Source organism: Ranitomeya variabilis, chromosome 4 (genome assembly GCF_051348905.1).
Source record: "Ranitomeya variabilis isolate aRanVar5 chromosome 4, aRanVar5.hap1, whole genome shotgun sequence".
Lineage (NCBI taxonomy): Eukaryota > Metazoa > Chordata > Amphibia > Anura > Dendrobatidae > Ranitomeya > Ranitomeya variabilis.
The window spans coordinates 745,155,626-745,177,597 of NC_135235.1; the positions used below are offsets into that span (position 1 = coordinate 745,155,626).

General features: G+C 46.5%; 1 protein-coding gene across 2 annotated transcripts in view; it reads left to right on the forward strand.

The window, feature by feature from the left end:
- The window catches only part of LOC143768049 (uncharacterized), a 43,413-nt gene extending 24,236 nt beyond the window's left edge, over positions 1-19,177 (forward strand). For both annotated transcript variants that reach the window (XM_077256711.1, XM_077256710.1), the window contains exon 7: positions 17,527-19,177. In XM_077256711.1, coding sequence (XP_077112826.1) covers positions 17,527-19,061 — 1,535 coding nt within the window. In that variant the 3' untranslated portion in view covers positions 19,062-19,177. The remainder of the gene's footprint in view (positions 1-17,526) is intronic.
- Positions 19,178-21,972: the final 2,795 nt, after the last annotated feature.

Sequence of the window (21,972 nt, forward strand, 5' to 3'; positions counted from 1 at the left end):
TCTCCAGCTCACAGCTGGTTCAGCTTCCTCACAGGATCGCCATGGAAGAACCTCTGGCACTGTTGTCCAGAGACCCAGTGTAATTCCACCCATAGCACCACGTTCCCTGTCATCCTCACACTTCCAGCCCAGTCTACAGCCATCGGTAGCACAGGCATGGGAGAAAAGGCGGCCATTCTCGGCAAACCACCCCCGAGCACAGACTCTGAATGCTGGCATTGCAAAACTACTGTCCCTTGAAATGCTGTCATTCAGGCTGGTGGAGACTGACAACTTGATGGCATTGGCAGTCCCACAATACTACATGCCCAGCCGCTTTTATTTCAGCAGGCAAGCCGTCCCTGCCCTGCAAAAGCATGTGGAGGGAAACATTAAACATGCGCTACTAAACGCCATCAGTAGCAAGGTCCACCTCACCACCGATGCGTGGACCAGTCACCATGGACAGGGACGATACCTTTCCCTCACTGCCCATTGGGTAAATGTTGTGGAGCCGGGTACAGATCGTGAGAGTGGCGCTGTACGTGTTCTGCCAACTCCAAGGATTACAGGAATCCAGTCTGTACACATTGACTCCTCCTCATACTCCAGTTCCTCTGAATCAGCGCTGCAGGAGTCGTCAAAGTCCACCTCCACATGGACCCGTGAACGCTTACCTGTTACGACCGATATGAGCACAACCGTGGCCAAACGTCAACAGGCCGTATTGAAATTAATTTCTTTGGGGAATCGAAGCCACACAGCGCAGGAGCTCTGGAATGCCATCAAGCAGGAGAGCGATAATGATAATAATAATCTTTATTTTTTATTTTTATATAGCGCTAACATATTCCGCAGCGCTTTACAGGTTGCACACATTATTGTCGCTGTCCCCGTTGGGGCTCACAATCTAAATTTCCTATCAGTATGTCTTTGGAATGTGGGAGGAAACCGGAGTACCCGGAGCAAATCCACGCAAACACGGAGAGAACATACAAACTCTTTGCAGATGTTGTCCTTAGTGGGGCTTGAACCCAGGACTCCAGCACTGCAAGGCTGCTGTGCTAACCACTGCGCCGCAGTGCTGCCCATGCTGCTGCGATGTGTGGTTTGTGCCAGCGAGTCTCCAGCCAGGCATGGTAGTGTGTGACAATGGCCGAAATCTGGTGGCAGCTCAGGGCCTAGGCAACCTCACTCACATCCCATGTCTGGCACATGTGCTCAACTTGGTCGTGCAGAGTTTTCTGAGGGACTATCCGGATCTTGATGCACTGCTGCACAAGGTCCGCCTAGAGTATGCTCACTTGCGGCATTCCAGCACGGCAAGATCGTGCATTGCAGCTCTGCAGCGCCGATTCCGCCTTCCGGAACATCGCATCATATGTGACCTACCCACCAGGTGGAATTCCACGTTACATATGTTGGAGCGGTTGTGTGAGCAGCAGCCAGCAGTAATGGAGTACCAGCTGCATCAGGTGCAAAGAAGTTGCACTGCGCGCCGTTCAGACTTCACAACCACAGAGTGGGCCACTATGAAGGACGTCTGCCAGGTTTTGCGTCCCTTTGATTATTCCACACGGATGGCGAGTGCAGACGATGCACTAGTCAGCATGACTGTCCTCCTTATCTGCCTGCTTGAAAGAACACTGCAAGCGCTAAGGGATGATGTTGTGGAAGAGGTGGAGGATGAGGAGTCACCAATTCCATCTGCTTCTGGACAGTCCGCGCCACGTGGTTCCTCACAAAGCCGTATTCAGGGGACACTTTGTGAGGAGGATGAGGAGGAGTCAATGGAGGAGGAAGACATCCGTCCAGAGGAGGGAGTTACACAATTGTCCAGTACTCAGTGTGTACAGGGAGGGTGGGGTGATGAAAAGCGGGCAGAGAACACGCCTCAAGCAGGGGACAGTGTTTCTTGGCCACTTGGCAGTCTGCAGCACATGGTGGATTACATGCTGCAGTGCCTGAGAAACGACCGCCGCATCTCCCACATTCTCAACATGGGTGATTACTGGGTGTACACCCTCCTCGATCCTCGCTACCGGGACAACGTACAAAGCCTCATCACACCGTTGAACCGGGATCGTAAAATGCGGGAGTACCAAGACACACTGGTGAATTCCATCATCTTCTCCAGTCCAACTGAGAGCAGTTCTGCTAGTGCTTTACAAAGCAGCTCAGTGCGTCGAGGCAGTGGAGGAGGCTCTGCACAAAGAGGGAGCAGAAGCAGTGCATCTGCCCAAGGCAAGACCAGTATGGCCCAACTGTGGCACAGTTTTGTGTGCCCGCCACAAATGTCTACACCATCACAGGCGGCTCCAGTCAGCAGGAGGCAACGGTTTCGTCAGATGGTGACAGACTACATGTCTTGCCCTCTTACTGTACTCCCAGACGGCTCTTCCCCTTTCAAGTTTTGGGTCTCTAAGCTGGATACATGGCCAGAACTAAGCCAGTATGCATTGGAGGTGCTGGCTTGCCCTGCAGCTAGTGTATTATCGGAACGCGTCTTTAGTGCTGCAGGTGGTGTACTAACAGACCGTCGCATGCGACTATCCACCGATAACATTGACCGGCTTACTTTCCTGAAAATGAACCAGGCCTGGATCTCGCAGGAATTTGCCACTCCTCTTCCTGATTAATTAATTGGGTGACTGTCTACAGTATCTAGGTCTCCTGTTGTGTTCATATTTCTACCACCTGAACTGTAATTCCTGGGCTCCATCACCGCCAGTTGAGGCTCAGAAGTGCTGTCTGCACAGTCAAAACATACGACCCAGTGTTACTGGGTTTCAGTAACGTCAGCTGATCGCCAGCTGTGTAGCCGGCAATGTGTCCTGCGACCGCCACGCTGACACAACAACTTAAATTTAAGGGAACCTGTCCCCCCCCAAGAAGGCGTTTGTTACTGAAAGAGCCACCTTGTGCAGCAGTAATGCTGCACAAGGAAAATGTAGCTCTTTTACTTTTGCTCCTTGCACATGCAGAACTTAACACTTAATCTAAAATGTATCCACTGATACCGTGAGACCGTCCCGGAGGTGGGACTTTCCTTCGTAATGGGACGCAGCACAGCCGGCATTTCTACCCCCTTGGTGCCGTGCGCCGCCTCCTCAGCGTTGTTTGAATCTGTCCCGGAGCCTGCGCTGTTATGTTATCCCTTGGCCATGCACACTTAGCGCTGCCCGTCATCTGACATTATTTGGTGTCAGGCTGGCTGCGGCCGCGCTGGCCAAGATCCCGCCTCGCAGTGTTTTCTGATTTAATCACACTGCGTGCCTGGGATCCATGGGCATGCGCAGTGCATATCTTCACCTCAGGCTCTCACTCTTCTCCCTCCGCCTTCTTCAGACTGTGCGCCGTCAGCTGATCCCTAATAGCATGCCACGGCCGTGACGCCGCATAGTCTGAAGAAGGTGGAAGGAGGGGAGTGAGAGGCTAGGATATGCACTGCGCATGCCCATGGATCCCAGGCCCGCAGTGGGATTACATTGGACGACACTGCGAGGTGGGATCTCGGCCAGTGTGGCCGCACAGACGCTTCCAGCCTGACACCGATATGATGTCAGAAGATGGGCAGCGCTAAGTGCGCCTGGCCAAGGGATAACATAACAGTGCAGGCTCCGGGACAGAATCAAACAACGTTGAGGAGGCGGCGCACGGCACCAAGGGGGTAGGAATGACGGCTGTGCTGCGTCCCATTATGAAGGAAAGTCTCACCTCCGGGACGGTCTCACGGTATCAGGGGACACATTTATAAGTGTTTAGTTCTGTGTTTGCAAGGAGCATAATTAAAAGAGCCACCTTTTCCTTTTGCATCCTTAGTGCTGCACAATATGGCTCTTTCAGCTACAAAAGCCTTGGGGGGGGGTTAAAGGTTCCCTTTCGACTTGCTGTAATCTGGCTTCGGCCTACACTGTGTTCCTCTGCTCCTCCTGCTGTTCCTGGGCTCCAACACCGCTAGTTGTTGTCCGGAAGTGCTGTCCGCACAGTCAACAGTCGCTCCTCTGTTATTGGGGTTCAGTAACGTCAGCTGTTCCCCAGCTGTGGGTGCGTCAATCCCTCCTATCTCCTCCTCCTGCTGTCCCTGGGCTCCAACACCACTAGTTGTTGTCCGGTAGTGCTGTCCGCACAGTTAACACTTGCTGCCGTGTTATTGGGGTTCAGTAACGTCAGCTGTTCCCCGGCTGTGTGTGCGGCAATCCCTCCTATCTCCTCCTCCTGCTGTCCCTGGGCTCCAACACCACTAGTTGTTGTCCGGAAGTGCTGTCCGCACAGTTTACACTTGCTGCCGTGTTATTGGGGTTCAGTAACGTCAGCTGTTCCCCGGCTGTGTGTGCGGCAATCCCTTCTATCTCCTCCTCCTGCTGTCCCTGGGCTCCAACACCGCTAGTTGTTGTCCGGAAGTGCTGTTTGCACAGAGCCAAACACCTCGCCAATGTGTTAGTGGGGTTCAGTAATGCCTGCTGCTTCCCTGCTGTGTATACGGCAACGTGTCATGCGACCGCCACGCTGGCACAACTACTTATATTTAAGGGAACCTGTCCCCTCCCCCCCCCAGGTGTTTGTTACTGAAAGAGCCACCTTGTGCAGCTGTAATGATGCACAAGGAAAATGTAGCTCTTATACTTTTGCTCCTTGCACACGCTGAACCTAACACTTATGAAATGTGTCCCCTCACACCGTTAAACCGTCCGGTAGGTGGTACTTTGCTTTGTAATGTGACGCAGCACAGCCGTCATTCTTAGCGCCGTGCGCCGCCTCCTCAGCGTTGTTTGAATTTGTCCCGGAGCCTGCGGTGTTATGTTATCCCTTGGCCATGCACACTTAGCGCTGCCCGTCTTCTGACATTATTTGGTGTCAGGCTGGCTGCGCCTGTGCGGCCGCGCTGGACGAGATCCCGCCTCGTAGTGTCTTCTAATTTAATCCCACTGCGGGCCTGTGATCCATGGCCATGCGCAGTGCATATGTTCACCTCCGCCTCTCACTCATCTCCCTACGCCTTCTTCACAATGTGCGCCGTCAGCTGATCCCTAATAGCATGCCACGGCCGTGACGCCGCAGTCTGAAGAAGCCGGAGGGAGGGGAGTGAGAGGCGAGGATATGCACTGCTCATGTCCATGGATCCCAGGCCCGCAGAGTGATTACATTAGACGACACAGCGAGGCGGGATCTCGGCCAGCGCGGCCGCACGGGCGCAGCCAGCCTGACACCAAATGATGTCAGAAGACGGGCAGCGCTAAGTGTGCATGGCCAAGGGATAACATTACAGCGCAGGCTCCGGGAAAGATTCAAACAACGCAGAGGAGGCGGCGCACAGCGCCAAGGGGGTAAGAATGACGGCTGTGCTGCGTCACATTACAAAGCAAAGTCCCACCTACCGGACAGTTTAACGGTGTGAGGGGACACATTTCATAAGTGTTAGGTTCAGCGTTTGCAAGGACCATAATTAAAAGAGCTAACTTTTCCTTTTCCAGCATTAGTGCTGTACAAGATGGCTCTTTCAGCAACAAACGCCTGGGGGGGGGTTAAAGGTTCCCTTTCAACTTGCTCCAGTGCAGGCTTCGGCCTACACTCTGCTCCTCCTGCTGTCTCTGGGCTCTAACACCGCCAGTTGGCGCCCGGAAGTGCTAGCTGCACAGAGAAAAACACCAGCCAATGTGTGAGTGGGGTTCAGCAACGCCAGCTGTGTAGCCGGCATCGTGTCCTGCAAACGCCACGCAGACACAAGAACTGAAATTGAAGGGAACCTGTCCCCCCCCCCCCAGGTGTTTGTATGTATAACAGCCACCTTGTACAGCAGTAATGCTGCATTTGTACAAGGTGGCTCACTAAGTTATTCTCCTTGCGCACGTCGAACTCAACACGTATAAAATGTGTCCCCTGAGACCATTAAAACGTCCCTCAGGTGTGACTTTCCTTTGTAATGACACGCAGCGACCCCCTTGGTAGCGATGCCCGTCTTCTGACATCATTGGATGGCTGGCTGCGCCTCTGCGGCCGCCCTGCCCGACGCAACGCCCCTCGGTGTCTTATTTATGTAGACTGCGAGGGTGTGATTGATGGGCATGAGCGGTGCATATCTTCGCCTGTCAGTCATCTCCTTCCGCCTTCTTCAGACTGTCCGGCTTCATGGCCGTGGCATGCGATAAGGGATCAGCTGACGCCGCACAGTCTGAAGCAGGTGTAAGGACCCGAGTGAGAGGCTAACATATGTACTGCGCAAGGCCATGAATCCCAGCCCCGTAGTGTGAAACAATGTAAAGACACTGCAGGGCTGGGATTCATGGGCATCGCGAACCGCACTGGCCGACATCAAATGATGTCAGAAGACGGACAGCGCATGGCCAAGGGATGACGCAACAGCGCAGACTCCTGTACAGCAAAATGCTATGCTCAGGAGGCCGCGCCAAGCACCAAGGTGGTATTTTAGCCAGCTGTGCTGCGTCTCATTAAGAAGGAAACTCCCGCCTCCAAGACAGTTTTGACTGTATAAGGGGCTAAATGTCATACGTGTTTCATTCAGCGTGTGCAAGGAACAAAATTAAAAGAGCAACCTTTGACTTGGGCAGCATTACTGCTGCCCAAGGTGTGGCTCTTCTAGTTTGTAACACCTGAGGGGGGGTTAAAGGTTACCTTTAAAATTGGTTCAATTAGGCTTCGGCCTACACTCTGCTCCTCCTGCAGAGCCTGGGCTCTAACACCGCCAGTTGGTGCCCGGAAGTGCTGGCTGCACAGAGCAAAACACCCGCCACTCTGTCAGTGGGGTTCAGCACTGCCAGCTGTTCCCCTGCTGTGTAGCTGGCAACGTGTCCTGCAAAAGCCACGCAGACACAAAGCTGCCGCCAGTGCAGGCTTCGGCCTACACTCTGCTCCTGCTGCTGACCCTGGGCTCTAACACCGCCAGTTGGTGCCCGGAAGTGCTGGCTGCACAGAGCAAAACTGTTATGACCCCAATGGCGAGGGTCTCAGAGGTACGTGGAAGTCTGCAGAATACAAAAATCCAGCTCATAGGGCAGTGGTAACTGGGTTGACCATATATCTACTCCTAACGCCAACACTAGAAGTAGCCGGGGATCATTCCTACGTTGATTCTAGATGACACGCTCCAGCCGGAGAATCTAGCTACCCCTAGTAGAGGAAAACAAAAGACCTTTCTTGCCTCCAGAGAAGGGGACCCCAAAGCTGGATAGAAGCCCCCCACAAATAATAACGGTGAGGTAAGAGGAAATGACAAACACAGAAATGAACCAGGTTTAGCACAGAGAGGCCCGCTTACTGATAGCAGAATAAAGAAAGGTAACTTATATGGTCAACAAAAACCCTATCAAAATCCACACTGGAAATTCAAGAACCCCCGAACCGTCTAACGGTCCGGGGGGAGAACACCAGCCCCCTAGAGCTTCCAGCAAAGGTCAGGACATAGATTTGGAACAAGCTGGACAAAAATACAAAACCAAAACAAATAGCAAAAAGCAAAAGGCAGACTTAGCTGATATAACTGGAACCAGGATCAGTAGACAAGAGCACAGCAGACTAGCTCTGATAACTACGTTGCCAGGCATTGAACTGAAGGTCTAGGGAGCTTATATAGCAACACCCCTAACTAACGACCCAGGTGCGGATAAAAGGAATGACAGAAAAACCAGAGTCAAAAAACTAGTAACCACTAGAGGGAGCAAAAAGCAAATTCACAACAGTACCCCCCCCTTAGTGAGGGGTCACCGAACCCTCACCACGACCACCAGGGCGATCAGGATGAGCGGCATGAAAGGCACGAACTAAATCGGCCGCATGAACATCAGAGGCGACCACCCAGGAATTATCCTCCTGACCATAGCCCTTCCACTTGACCAGGTACTGAAGCCTCCGCCTGGAGAGGCGAGAATCCAAGATCTTCTCCACCACGTACTCCAACTCGCCCTCAACCAACACCGGAGCAGGAGGCTCAGCAGAAGGAACTACAGGCACAATGTACCGCCGCAACAAGGACCTATGAAATACATTGTGAATAGCAAACGACACAGGAAGATCCAGACGAAAAGATACAGGATTAAGGATTTCCAATATCTTGTAAGGCCCAATAAAACGAGGTTTAAATTTGGGAGAGGAGACCTTCATAGGAACAAAGCGGGAAGAAAGCCATACCAAATCCCCAACGCGTAGTCGGGGACCCACACCGCGGCGGCGGTTGGCAAAGCGCTGAGCCCTCTCCTGTGACAACTTCAAGTTGTCCACCACATGATTCCAGATCCGCTGCAACCTATCTACCACAGAATCCACCCCAGGACAGTCAGAAGGCTCCACATGACCCGAAGAAAAGCGAGGATGGAAACCAGAGTTGCAGAAAAAAGGCGAAACCAAGGTGGCGGAACTAGCCCGATTATTAAGGGCAAACTCAGCCAACGGCAAGAATGTCACCCAATCGTCCTGATCAGCAGAGACAAAACACCTCAAATAAGCCTCCAAAGTCTGATTGGTTCGCTCCGTCTGTCCATTAGTCTGAGGATGGAAAGCAGACGAAAACGACAAATCAATGCCCATCCTACTACAAAAGGATCGCCAGAACCTAGAAACGAACTGGGATCCTCTGTCTGACACAATATTCTCAGGGATGCCGTGCAAACGAACCACGTTCTGGAAAAACACAGGAACCAGATCGGAAGAGGAAGGCAGCTTAGGCAAAGGAACCAAATGGACCATCTTGGAGAAGCGATCACATATCACCCAGATAACGGACATGCCCTGAGATAGCGGAAGATCAGAAATGAAATCCATGGAGATATGTGTCCAAGGTCTCTTCGGGACAGGCAAGGGCAAGAGCAAACCGCTGGCACGAGAACAGCAAGGCTTAGCTCGAGCACAAGTCCCACAGGACTGCACAAATGACCGCACATCCCTTGACAAGGAAGGCCACCAAAAGGACCTGGCCACCAGATCTCTGGTGCCAAAAATTCCCGGGTGACCTGCCAACACCGAGGAATGAACCTCGGAAATGACTCTGCTGGTCCATTTATCCGGGACAAACAGTCTGTCAGGTGGACAAGACTCAGGCCTATCAGCCTGAAATCTCTGCAACACACGTCGCAGATCCGGAGAAATAGCTGACAAGATAACTCCATCTTTAAGAATACCAACAGGATCAGCGACTCCAGGAGCATCAGGCACAAAGCTCCTAGAAAGAGCATCGTCCTTCACATTCTTTGAACCTGGTAAATACGAGACAACAAAATCAAAGCGGGAGAAAAACAATGACCAGCGGGCCTGTCTCGGATTAAGGCGTTTAGCAGACTCGAGATACATCAGATTTTTGTGATCAGTCAAGACCACCACACGATGCTTAGCACCCTCGAGCCAATGACGCCACTCCTCAAATGCCCATTTCATGGCCAACAACTCCCGATTGCCCACATCATAATTTCGCTCGGCAGGCGAAAACTTCCTGGAGAAAAAGGCACAAGGTTTCATAACAGAGCAACCAGGGCCTCTCTGCGACAAAACGGCCCCTGCTCCAATCTCTGAAGCATCCACCTCAACCTGAAAGGGAAGTGAGACATCGGGCTGGCACAAAACAGGCGCCGAAGTAAACCGGCGCTTCAACTCCTGGAAAGCCTCCACGGCAGCAGGAGCCCAGTTAGCTACATCGGAGCCCTTCTTGGTCATATCCGTCAACGGTTTCACAATGCTAGAAAAATTAGCGATAAAACGACGGTAGAAGTTAGCGAAACCCAAGAACTTCTGAAGACTCTTAACCGACGAGGGCTGAGTCCAATCAAGAATAGCTCGGACCTTGACTGGGTCCATCTCCACAGCAGAAGGGGAAAAAATGAACCCCAAAAAGGGAACCTTCTGTACACCAAAGAGACACTTTGAGCCCTTGACAAACAAAGAATTTTCACGCAAAATTTTAAAGACCAACCTGACCTGCTCCACATGCGAATCCCAATCATCAGAAAAAAACAAAATATCATCCAGATAAACAATCAAAAATTTATCCAGATACTTCCGGAAAATGTCATGCATAAAGGACTGAAAAACTGAAGGCGCATTGGAGAGCCCAAAAGGCATCACCAAGTACTCAAAATAACCTTCGGGCGTATTGAATGCGGTTTTCCATTCATCACCTTGCTTAATGCGCACAAGGTTGTACGCACCACGAAGGTCTATCTTGGTGAACCACTTGGCACCTTTAATCCGGGCAAACAAGTCAGACAACAGCGGTAAAGGATACTGAAATTTGACAGTGATCTTATTTAAAAGCTGATAATCAATACAAGGTCTCAAAGATCCGTCCTTTTTTGCCACAAAAAAGAATCCCGCACCAAGGGGGGAAGAAGACGGACGAATATGTCCTTTCTCCAGAGACTCCTTGATATATGAACGCATAGCGGTATGTTCAGGTACCGACAGATTAAACAGTCTTCCCTTAGGAAACTTACTGCCTGGGATCAAATCTATAGCACAGTCACAGTCCCTATGAGGAGGCAGTGCACTGGACTCAGACTCACTGAAGACATCCTGATAATCAGACAAATACTCCGGAACTTCCGAAGGCGTAGAAGAAGCAATAGACACAGGCAGGGAATCCCCATGAATACCACGACAGCCCCAACTTGAGACTGACATAGCCTTCCAGTCCAGGACTGGATTATGGGTCTGTAACCATGGCAGCCCTAAAACAACCAAATCATGCATTTTATGTAAAACCAGGAAACGTATCACCTCGCGGTGTTCAGGAGTCATGCACATGATAACCTGTGTCCAATACTGCGGTTTATTTGCTGCCAATGGCGTAGCATCAATACCCCTAAGAGGAATAGGATTTTCTAATGGTTCAAGAGTAAAACCACAGTGCTTAGCAAATGACAGATCCATAAGACTCAGGGCAGCACCTGAATCTACAAACGCCATGACAGGATAAGACGACAGTGAGCAAATCAAAGTTACAGACAGAATAAATTTAGGTTGCAAATTACCAACGGTGACAGGACTAACAACCTTAGCTATACGTTTAGAGCATGCTGAGATAACATGTGTAGAATCACCACAGTAGTAGCACAAGCCATTCCGGCGTCTATGAATTTTCCGCTCATTTCTAGTCAGGATTCTATCACATTGCATTAAATCAGGTGTCTGTTCAGACAACACCATGAGGGAATTTGCGGTTTTGCGCTCCCGCAACCGCCGGTCAATTTGAATAGCCAGTGCCATAGTATCATTGAGACCTGTGGGAATGGGAAAACCCACCATAACATTCTTAATGGCTTCAGATAGGCCATTTCTAAAATTAGCGGCCAGTGCACACTCGTTCCAATGTGTCAGCACGGACCATTTCCGAAATTTTTGGCAATACACTTCAGCCTCGTCCTGCCCCTGAGACATAGCCAGCAAGGCCTTTTCTGCCTGAATCTCAAGATTGGGTTCCTCATGAAGTAAACCGAGCGCCAGAAAAAACGCATCAATATCAGCCAATGCCGGATCTCCTGGCGCCAGCGAAAAAGCCCAATCCTGAGGGTCGCCCCGTAAGAACGAAATAACTATTTTTACTTGCTGAGCAGAGTCTCCAGATGAACAGGGTCTCAGGGACAAAAACAATTTACAATTATTCACAAAATTCCTAAACTTAAACCTGTCTCCGGAAAACAGTTCAGGAATCGGTATTTTAGGTTCTGACCTAGGATTTCTGATAACATAGTCTTGTATGCCCTGCACACGAGTAGCCAGCTGGTCCACACTTGTAATCAAGGTCTGGACATTCATGTCTGCAGCAAGCATAGCCACTCTGAGGTAAAGGGGAAGAAGAAAGAAAAAAAAAAAAAACTCAGAATCTTCTTTCTTATAATCCCTCTTCTGCAACGCATTAAACATTTAATACTGGCCTGGCAAACTGTTATGACCCCAATGGCGAGGGTCTCAGAGGTACGTGGAAGTCTGCAGAATACAAAAATCCAGCTCATAGGGCAGTGGTAACTGGGTTGACCTTATATCTACTCCTAACGCCAACACTAGAAGTAGCCGGGGATCATTCCTACGTTGATTCTAGATGACACGCTCCAGCCGGAGAATCTAGCTACCCCTAGTAGAGGAAAACAAAAGACCTTTCTTGCCTCCAGAGAAGGGGACCCCAAAGCTGGATAGAAGCCCCCCACAAATAATAACGGTGAGGTAAGAGGAAATGACAAACACAGAAATGAACCAGGTTTAGCACAGAGAGGCCCGCTTACTGATAGCAGAATAAAGAAAGGTAACTTATATGGTCAACAAAAACCCTATCAAAATCCACACTGGAAATTCAAGAACCCCCGAACCGTCTAACGGTCCGGGGGGAGAACACCAGCCCCCTAGAGCTTCCAGCAAAGGTCAGGATATAGATTTGGAACAAGCTGGACAAAAATACAAAACCAAAACAAATAGCAAAAAGCAAAAGGCAGACTTAGCTGATATAACTGGAACCAGGATCAGTAGACAAGAGCACAGCAGACTAGCTCTGATAACTACGTTGCCAGGCATTGAACTGAAGGTCTAGGGAGCTTATATAGCAACACCCCTAACTAACGACCCAGGTGCGGATAAAAGGAATGACAGAAAAACCAGAGTCAAAAAACTAGTAACCACTAGAGGGAGCAAAAAGCAAATTCACAACAAAAACACCCGCCACTCTGTCAGTGGGGTTCAGCATCGCCAGCTGTTCCCCTGCTGTGTAGCTGGCATCGTGTCCTGCAAACGCCACGCAGACACAAGAACTGAAATTGAAGGGAACCTGTCCCCCCCCCCAGGCGTTTGTATGTATTACAGCCACCTTGTACAGCAGTAATGCTGCATTTGTGCAAGGTGGCTCACTAAGTTATTCTCCTTGCACACGTCGAAGGCAACACGTAAAAAATGTGTCCCCTGAGACCATTAAAACGTCCCTCAGGTGTGACTTTCCTTTGTAATGACACGCAGCAACCCCCTTGGTAGCGCTGCCCGTCTTCTGACATCATTGTTTGGCTGGCTGCGCCTCTGCGGCCGCCCTGCCCGTCACAACGCCCCTCGGTGTCTAATTTCTTTAGACTGCGAGGGTGTGATTGATGGGCATGAGCAGTGCCTATCTTTGCCTGTCACTCATCTCCTTCCACCTTCTTCACACTGTGCGGCCTCATGGCAGTGGCATGCCATAAGGGATCAGCTGGCGCCGCACAGTCTGAAGCAGGTGGAAGGACCCGAGTGAGAGGTGAACATATGTACTGCGCAAGGCCATGAATCCCAGCCCCGCAGTGTGAAACAATGTAAAGACACTGCGGGGCTGGGATTCATGGGCATCGCGAACCGCACCGGCCGACATCAAATGATGTCAGAAGATGGACAGCGCATGGCCAAGGGATAATGCAACAGCGCAGACTCCTGTACAGCAAAATGCGATGCTCAGGAGGCCGCGCCAAGCACCAAGGTGGTATTTTAGCCAGCTGTGCTGCGTCTCATTAAGAAGGGAACTCCCTCCTCCAAGACAGTTTTGACTGTATAAGGGGCTAAATGACATACGTGTTTCATTCAGCATGTGCAGGGAACAAAATTAAAAGAGCAACCTTTGACTTGGGTAGCATTACTGCTGCACAAGGTGTGGCTCTTCTAGTTTGTAACACCTGAGGGGGGGTTAAAGGTTACCTTTAAAATTGGTTCAATTAGGCTTCGGCCTACACTCTGCTCCTCCTGCAGAGCCTGGGCTCTAACACCGCCAGTTGGTGCCCGGAAGTGCTGGCTGCACAGAGCAAAACACCCGCCACTCTGTCAGTGGGGTTCAGCACCGCCAGCTGTTCCCCTGCTGTGTAGCCAGCATCGTGTCCTGCAAACGCCACGCAGACACAACAGACCTCCAAACGCCTCCAGTGCAGGCTTCGGCCTACACTCTGCTCCCCCTGCTGACCCTTGGCTCCAACACCACTAGTTGGGGCTCTAGGAAGACAAGCTTGAATAGGTCCCCATCCTGGATCCAGTACTGTCAGCTGGTTCCGGGTAGAGCCTTTAGCTTAGTTGCCTCCTTCTGGGTATCCGAGTTCCACCAATGTCAGGTGGTCCTTGGTAGTTCCATTGGCTCTTGGACCTTCGGCTACCCATCCGGGTTCCAGTACCGTCAGCTGGTTCTCGGCAGTGTCTTTTGCTCTTGTACCTTCTGCTCCCCATCCTGGTTCCAGTACCGCCAGCTGGTTCCGGGCAGAGCCTTTGGCTTAGGTGCCTCCCTTTGGGTATCCGAGTTCCACCAACGTCAGGTGGTCCTTGGTAGTGCTTTCAGGCATGGGTACTTCCTGCTTAGTAACCGGGTTCCAGTAACATCAGCTGGTCCTCGGTAGTTCCATTGGTTCTTGGACCTTCGGGTAGCCATCCGAGTTCCAGTTCCATCAGCTGTTTCTTGCCATTATCTCAGCCTTCTTGTACCTTCTGCTACATTTCCAAGTTCAACACCCTAAAGAAGACGACCCGGAAGATCACCCCTAAGATGACGATGACACCAGAGACGACAACCACTGAGATGACGACGACCACTGAGATGACGACGACCCTGGAGACGATGACCCTGAAGACCACCCCGATGATGACGACAACGACCCCGGAGATGACGACCCTGGAGATGACGACATGGAAGACCGAGAAGCAGAAGAACAAGAGGCTGCAGAACAAAGAGCAGAAGAACATTAAGCATAACACTAAATATCAGAGCAAAAGATATTATCTAAATTATAAGCAGAAGAAGACTAAGCAGTGTATGGGGGTGAGTCCATTCCTCCTCGTGGTGCCCCTGGATAAAGCCTGATGCTGCAGGCCAAACTGAACGCAGACAAATGTTACTCTTTTGTGACAGGCAGAACGGAAGGTGTAATCTTCAAACTTTTATAGATAACAACTACAGGAATGCCTGTCACAAATAAGAATATGATGAAGTAGAATATGAAGAAGAATAATAGTATAATAACAAGAATATGAAGAATGTAACAAAAAAAAATAATAGGTAGAAGATGAAGAAGATGAAGAAGGTGAAGAAAGAGTTGATGTCAAAGATGCTGATGATGATGAAGAAGAAAGTGTGGCAGAAGTAAAAAAAAAAAAAAAGGTGAAGGGCGTGGACACATCAATATCTGACAAAATAAAATAATTCTTAACATAGTCAATATATTTGTAACTTGGAACGTCTTAAAAAAAAAATGTAATTCCTGATATTCTATTTGATTGGGCTAAACCTCTATGCCTTTAATGTCTCCGCCACCTCCCCCAATACCTCCTACATTATTCTTAGTTGTTTTCCTTCATGTAGAATGAACCTACAAGGAAAGAAAGGGTTTATTTTAATTCCGATATTTTCGTCCCATTGACTTGCATTGGTATCGGGTATCGGTATCGGCGAGATCCGATATTTTGCCGGTATCGGCTGATACTTTCCGATACCGATACTTTCTGATATCGGAAGGTATCGCTCAACACTAGTCATCACGCTTCAAAAGTTTGGCAATTTCAAGACTGCTGCATCCCTCTGCAAGACATCTCACAATTTTGGACTTTTCAGAGCCTGTCAAATCTCTCTTCTGACCCATTTTGCCAAAGGAAAGGAAGTTGCCTAATAATTAAGCACACCTTATATAGGGTTTTGATGTCATTAGACAATACCCCTCCTCATTACAGAGATGCACATCACCTGGTGTACTTAATTGGTAGTTGGCTCTCAAGCCTGAACAGCTTGGAGTAGGACAGCATGTATAAAAAGTATCATGTGATCAAAATACAACTTGCCTAATAACTCTGCACACAGTGTATGTATGTGTATGTGCATTGCAGTAGCTTAGGTATCCATGGTTATAACCACTAGCAAATAAGTCACTATATGAGTGGTAGTAACCATGGATACCTAAGCTAATGCAATGCCCTTCACATGGGGTGAGCAACATAGCGAGTCAGAAGAACTATACTACATTTCTAATTGGACATATTTCCTAATAATATTATTATTACATCTGCTACATACAGGGATAGTTGATCAGAGCTAGGAATAAAGAAAAATCAAAACAATTATAACGGGGATTATTGAAGACCAGTATTGCACATAGAATCCCCTTAAAACTTAGCTTTTAATAATATCAGAATAAAACCCTGACCCAAAACAAACCTTGGTTCAATAACCAACAATAAAATACCACCAATAGGTAACCTGTTGAGGTGCTACAATAAAACCTACTACTCACTACTGCCTAGCTGTGGAGGTTGGCACCCTAAGAATCGATTATTTGGCGCCCCCACTCAGACGTAGGCTGTCCCTAGCTTCCCTATCGAATCCCTAGCAATATAGGTGGGAAAACAAAATAGTGGAGAGCAGTGGTGAAAAAAAGTGGAACAAACGACCCCAACATGAATTAGCAAACACCCCCACTTAGGATATTGATAATCAGTAAATAATACAGCACCTCGCTCAATAGCGACCCATGTCACAGCAAACAATTAGGTCCAACCATAACCATCTCAGTCCCCTGTCTGTCCTGGATAAACGTTGATAGCATATACAGACACAATAGGGACCGGAATAGCAGACCAAGATATGATGCTAGATAATGAGAGGAGATCACTTAGCGTGTGCTGACGTCACCCCGATGCTATTCATCTCCATGGCATGAGGCAACATCGGTCACCACACTATCTCCTCCTGATGAACCGTGTAAACGGGGAAACGCGTCGGGGTGACGTCAGCACACGCTAAGTGATCTCCTCTCATTATCTAGCATCATATCTTGGTCTGCTATTCCGGTCCCTATTGTGTCTGTATATGCTATCAACGTTTATCCAGGACAGACAGGGGACTGAGATGGTTATGGTTGGACCTAATTGTTTGCTGTGACATGGGTCGCTATTGAGCGAGGTGCTGTATTATTTACTGATTATCAATATCCTAAGTGGGGGTGTTTGCTAATTCATGTTGGGGTCGTTTGTTCCACTTTTTTTCACCACTGCTCTCCACTATTTTGTTTTCCCACCTATATTGCTAGGGATTCGATAGGGAAGCTAGGGACAGCCTACGTCTGAGTGGGGGCGCCAAATAATCGATTCTTAGGGTGCCAACCTCCACAGCTAGGCAGTGGTGAGTAGTAGGTTTTATTGTAGCACCTCAACAGGTTACCTATTGGTGGTATTTTATTGTTGGTTATTGAACCAAGGTTTGTTTTGGGTCAGGGTTTTATTCTGATATTATTAAAAGCTAAGTTTTAAGGGGATTCTATGTGCAATACAGAGCTAGGAATACCCCGTTAAGTATCTTACATGTTTTTATGGTGTATATTTTTATTTGTTGCTTTAGGTTGTAATGTAATAAAGCTTAATTTTAATCCTCCCTTTATTGCTTCAAACTTTTTGTGTATTATGTTTGTCGATTGTACTTTAGAGGTTCAGTACCATGGGATTTGTGAGCAGGTGGCTCACCACTGTCTTAGGTCATAGTTTCATTCTACTTTGAGTTGTATAGAATTATGTATATAGAAATTATATAAAATATTAATTGACATTGAAAAATACTAAAATCAGTTTTATTCTTGGCAGATGACTGTGGTGTCAAGCCAGATACCTATGAAAAGCATGCCATTATTCCAGCTATACCTCCAGCTCTTCAGAGCAAAAATCAATCATCGGAGCCTTTTCAATCAGTCACCTATTTGGATTCATCACCGACTGTTAAGCAGAATGAAAGCCACAAAAGTGATGTTGAACATCAAATAATTCCCACAGAGAAGAAACCATTTTCCTGTTCAGAATGTGGGAAATGTTTTATCAAGAAACCAGATCTTCTTAAACATCAAAGAATTCACACAGGAGAGAAGACATATCCATGTCCAGAATGTGGGAAATATTTCAACCAGAAATCACATTTCCTTATCCATCATCGAATTCACACAGGGGAAAAGCCATTTTCATGTTCAGAATGTGGGAAATGTTTTATTCAGAGATCAGATCTTCTTAAACATCAAAGAATTCACACAGGAGAGAAGCCATATCTATGTCCAGAATGTGGGAAATGTTTTAACCACAAATCAGATCTTCTTAAACACCAAAGAATTCACACAGGAGAGAAGCCATATCCATGTCCAGAATGTGGGAAATGTTTTATTCAGAGATCAGATCTTCTTAAACATCAAAGAATTCACACAGGAGAGAAGCCATATCCATGTCCAGAATGTGGGAAATGTTTTATTCAGAGATCAGATCTTCTTAAACATCAAAGAATTCACACAGGAGAGAAGCCATATCCATGTCCAGAATGTGGGAAATGTTTTATCGACGGACAATATCTTATTACGCATCAAAGAATTCACACAGGTGAGAAGCCATATTCATGTCCAGAATGTGGAAAATGTTTCAACCAGAAATCATGTTTCCTTATGCATCAGCAAATTCACACAGGAGAAAAGTCATTTTCATGTTCAGAATGTGGGAAATGTTTTAACCATAAGTCAAATTTGCATACTCATTACAGAAGTCACACAGGAGAGAAGCCATATCCATGTCCAGAATGTGGGAAATCTTTTACCAAGAAACCAGATCTTCTTAAACATCAAAGAATTCACACAGGAGAGAAGCCATATCCATGTACAGAATGTGGGAAATATTTCAACCAGAAATCACATTTACTTATCCATCAGCGAATTCACACCGGGGAAAAGCCATTTTCATGTTCAGAATGTGGGAAGTGTTTTAACCATAAGTCAAATTTGCATACTCATTACAGAAGTCACACAGGAGAGAAGCCATATCCATGTCCAGAATGTGGGAAATGTTTTATCCAGAGATCAGATCTTCTTAAACATCAAAGAATCCACACAGGAGAGAAGCCATATTCATGTCCAGAATGTGGGAAATGTTTTATTCATAAATCAGATCTTGTTAAACATCAAAGAACTCACACAGGAGAGAAGCCATATTCATGTCCAGAATGTGGGAAACCTTTTATTCAGAAACCAGATCTTGTTAAACATCAAAGAACTCACACAGGAGAGAAGCCATATTCATGTCCAGAATGTGGGAAATGTTATAGTTCAAGTTCAAAGCTTGTTGCACATCAGAGAACTCATACAGGGTAGAAACCATTTTTATGTTCTGAATGTGGGAAATGTTATTCCTTGGAATCATATCTTCTTCATTATCTAAAAATTCATGTAAAGTGTGAAGGAAATAAATAAAAAGGAAAATCAATAAGGCAGTAGAGTTACATTTAGCTGACAAAGGGGTGAAACTGGATATACCAGTATTGTAAGCACTGGCACCTTAGCTCCAGGATCTCCGCATAGGGGGGGATAGCAAATGGTCTGTACTAGAAGGAATATCTCCTATTGTGTGTGTAGAATAGACAAGTATTTGAAAGGGCACAACTTGGCTCATCCATTCATAGACAGCATCGTTTAACCCATTCCGTCTTGCGCTTTATATATATACAGCACCGCAGGGGCTGTGTTCCCGAAAGGCACCATACAGATATGGCGCTGTGATCCATCCAGGGACAATGTAAAAGAGTAAAAAAAAGTTAATAATTGAAAATCACAAAATAAAGAACAAAAAAAGAAAAAATATTAATCCAATAAATACATTTATTTATGTTTAAAATAAAAAGTACACATATTTGGTATCACCCCTTTGGAACAACCCAATCTATAAAACTGCCCCACTGTCCCCCTTCAGTGAACACCGTAAAAACAACCAAACAATAAAAACAAGGCAAAAAAATGCTTTATTATTATATTGCTAAACAAAAGTGGAAAAATACGTGATAAAAATAAAAGCAATCTACATAAAAATTGTACAGCTGATAACGTCCGTCTGCAGAAAAATAAAAAAGTTATCGCTCTCATAATAAAGCGATTCTTTTTTTGAATAAAATAGTTTATTGTGTAAAATCACTAAAACAAAACCATATAAAAGAGGTATTGCTGTAATCGTACTGACACACCAAAATTATCCTATGTATATAGCATGAATATAAATAAACCGCCAAAAAACGCTTTAACCAAGGCCAGAGTAAAAGTTAAAAAGTACAAATTGTATTGAATATTGCATATAAAAAATAAATCATAAAAAGTCAGACACTCCACAACAGGTATCAGGAAAAGAGAGGTGGGTACACCCACAACCCAAAGTGGTGATAGTAAAATACACCTGGTAAACCTTCAAAGCACAAAGTCTTTTGTATGGCTAATGTCTTAGAATGCAGGTGCTATCCTTGGTTTAATTAGTCCATTGTACATAGGTAATTCTGTAGAAATTAAATTAAAATGTGAACTTATATTCCAAGAATCACCATAAGGTTGAAGCAGACCTTAGTACTCCAGACAAATAAACTAGTACATAAATGAAGTGACAGGATGCATGGTAACACTAGTCACAATAACGTAATGTCCTATAATACAGCAGCACAATGTTTGGAAGCATATAAAACACCAATGATGTCAAATAATGCAACATAATGAAAGACAAAATGTGGCACATGATTATTGCAAGAAGGTATATTTACCTAAGAATGGTATTTAGGGACCCACCACATCCGACGCACGTTTCGCTTGGAAATGCTTCATCTAGGGATGGTTGGGTACTGGCCAATCAGCTTACTTTTAGTGAGGTGTCCCTTATTCCCACTGAGTTAGACCGCCAAAAATTGCTGGTCTACAGAGCCGTGTTGATGCCGTAACCTAGGTGATTGAATCACATGAGCCCACCAGCATCACGTCACTGCCGAGAGCGATGCAGTACCATCGTTCTAGTTACAAGGATCAGCGTCTAACATCCAGCGATGAGTATTGCCGACCGGAAGTTCAAACACATAATCCCCGGAAGTGATGCATTGTTATCACAACAGGGATTATTGTCTCATATCTGAAAGGTAGAAGCAGACAGACCATCCTGGCTGAAGAGGAATCCAACGCAATTGCGCCATTGTGTGACCGGAATGAGAATTGTCAGTACGTCGCTTCATATTTACTAGTTATCAAACATGACAGCCCATGCGATAATTGATGCTAAAGACTCTGTTGGAAAAGAAATAGATATAATTATCTTAATCCAGCACAGAATAGTCACAAATTGGGAACAAGGTGTAACGGAACCTATAATATGCTATACATTTATTGTTATATTATATCTGTGGATGGACAAACATATAAATTAAGAACTATGTTAATTATAAGTTAAATTATATAAGAAAAAAAAATATATATATATATATATATATATATATATATATATATATATATACTGTATATATACACTGTGTTCCAAATTATTATGCAAATAATATTTCCTCATATTTTCTCTAAATGACCTATCTGAATTGCAGTCATTGTTATTTTCCAGTCATCTACTATTCTAGTATAATTGCAATGTTTTGGAACAAACTGCCTATGAAAACAGTATCTTTAAAAAAAAAAAAAAAACACTCAAAATGCATGTTCCAAATTATTATGCACAGCAGAGTTTTCAACCTTTTTTATTTTATTTTGAACAAAAAAATGGTCAATTGTGAAGTTATAAACATTATCAGCTTATTACAAAATGAAATCAATCAGTTTTCAAGTTAAAACTGTATTCTAGGTGATGTTACATTTGCACATAGGACCCCTTGTTCGAAAGAAGCTTCTGAACTCTCTCGTCCATTGAATTTGTCAGTTTTTGGATGGTTTCTGCTTCAATTGTTTTGCATGTGGACAGAATACCCTCTCAGAGCTGTTGTTTAGATGTGAACTGCCTCCCGCCATCATAGACACTCCTTTTGATGATTCTCCAGAGGTTCTCAATGGGGTTGAGGTCAGGGGAAGATGGTGGCCACACCATAAGTTTGTCCTCTTTTATGCCCATAGCAGCCAGAGATGCAGATGTGTTTTTTGCAGCATGAGACGGTGCATTATCATGCATGAAAATGATCTTGCTGCGGAAAGCACAGTACTTCCTCTTGAACCATGGCAGGAAGTGTTTTTAGAAACGCCACATAGATTATGGAGTTCATCT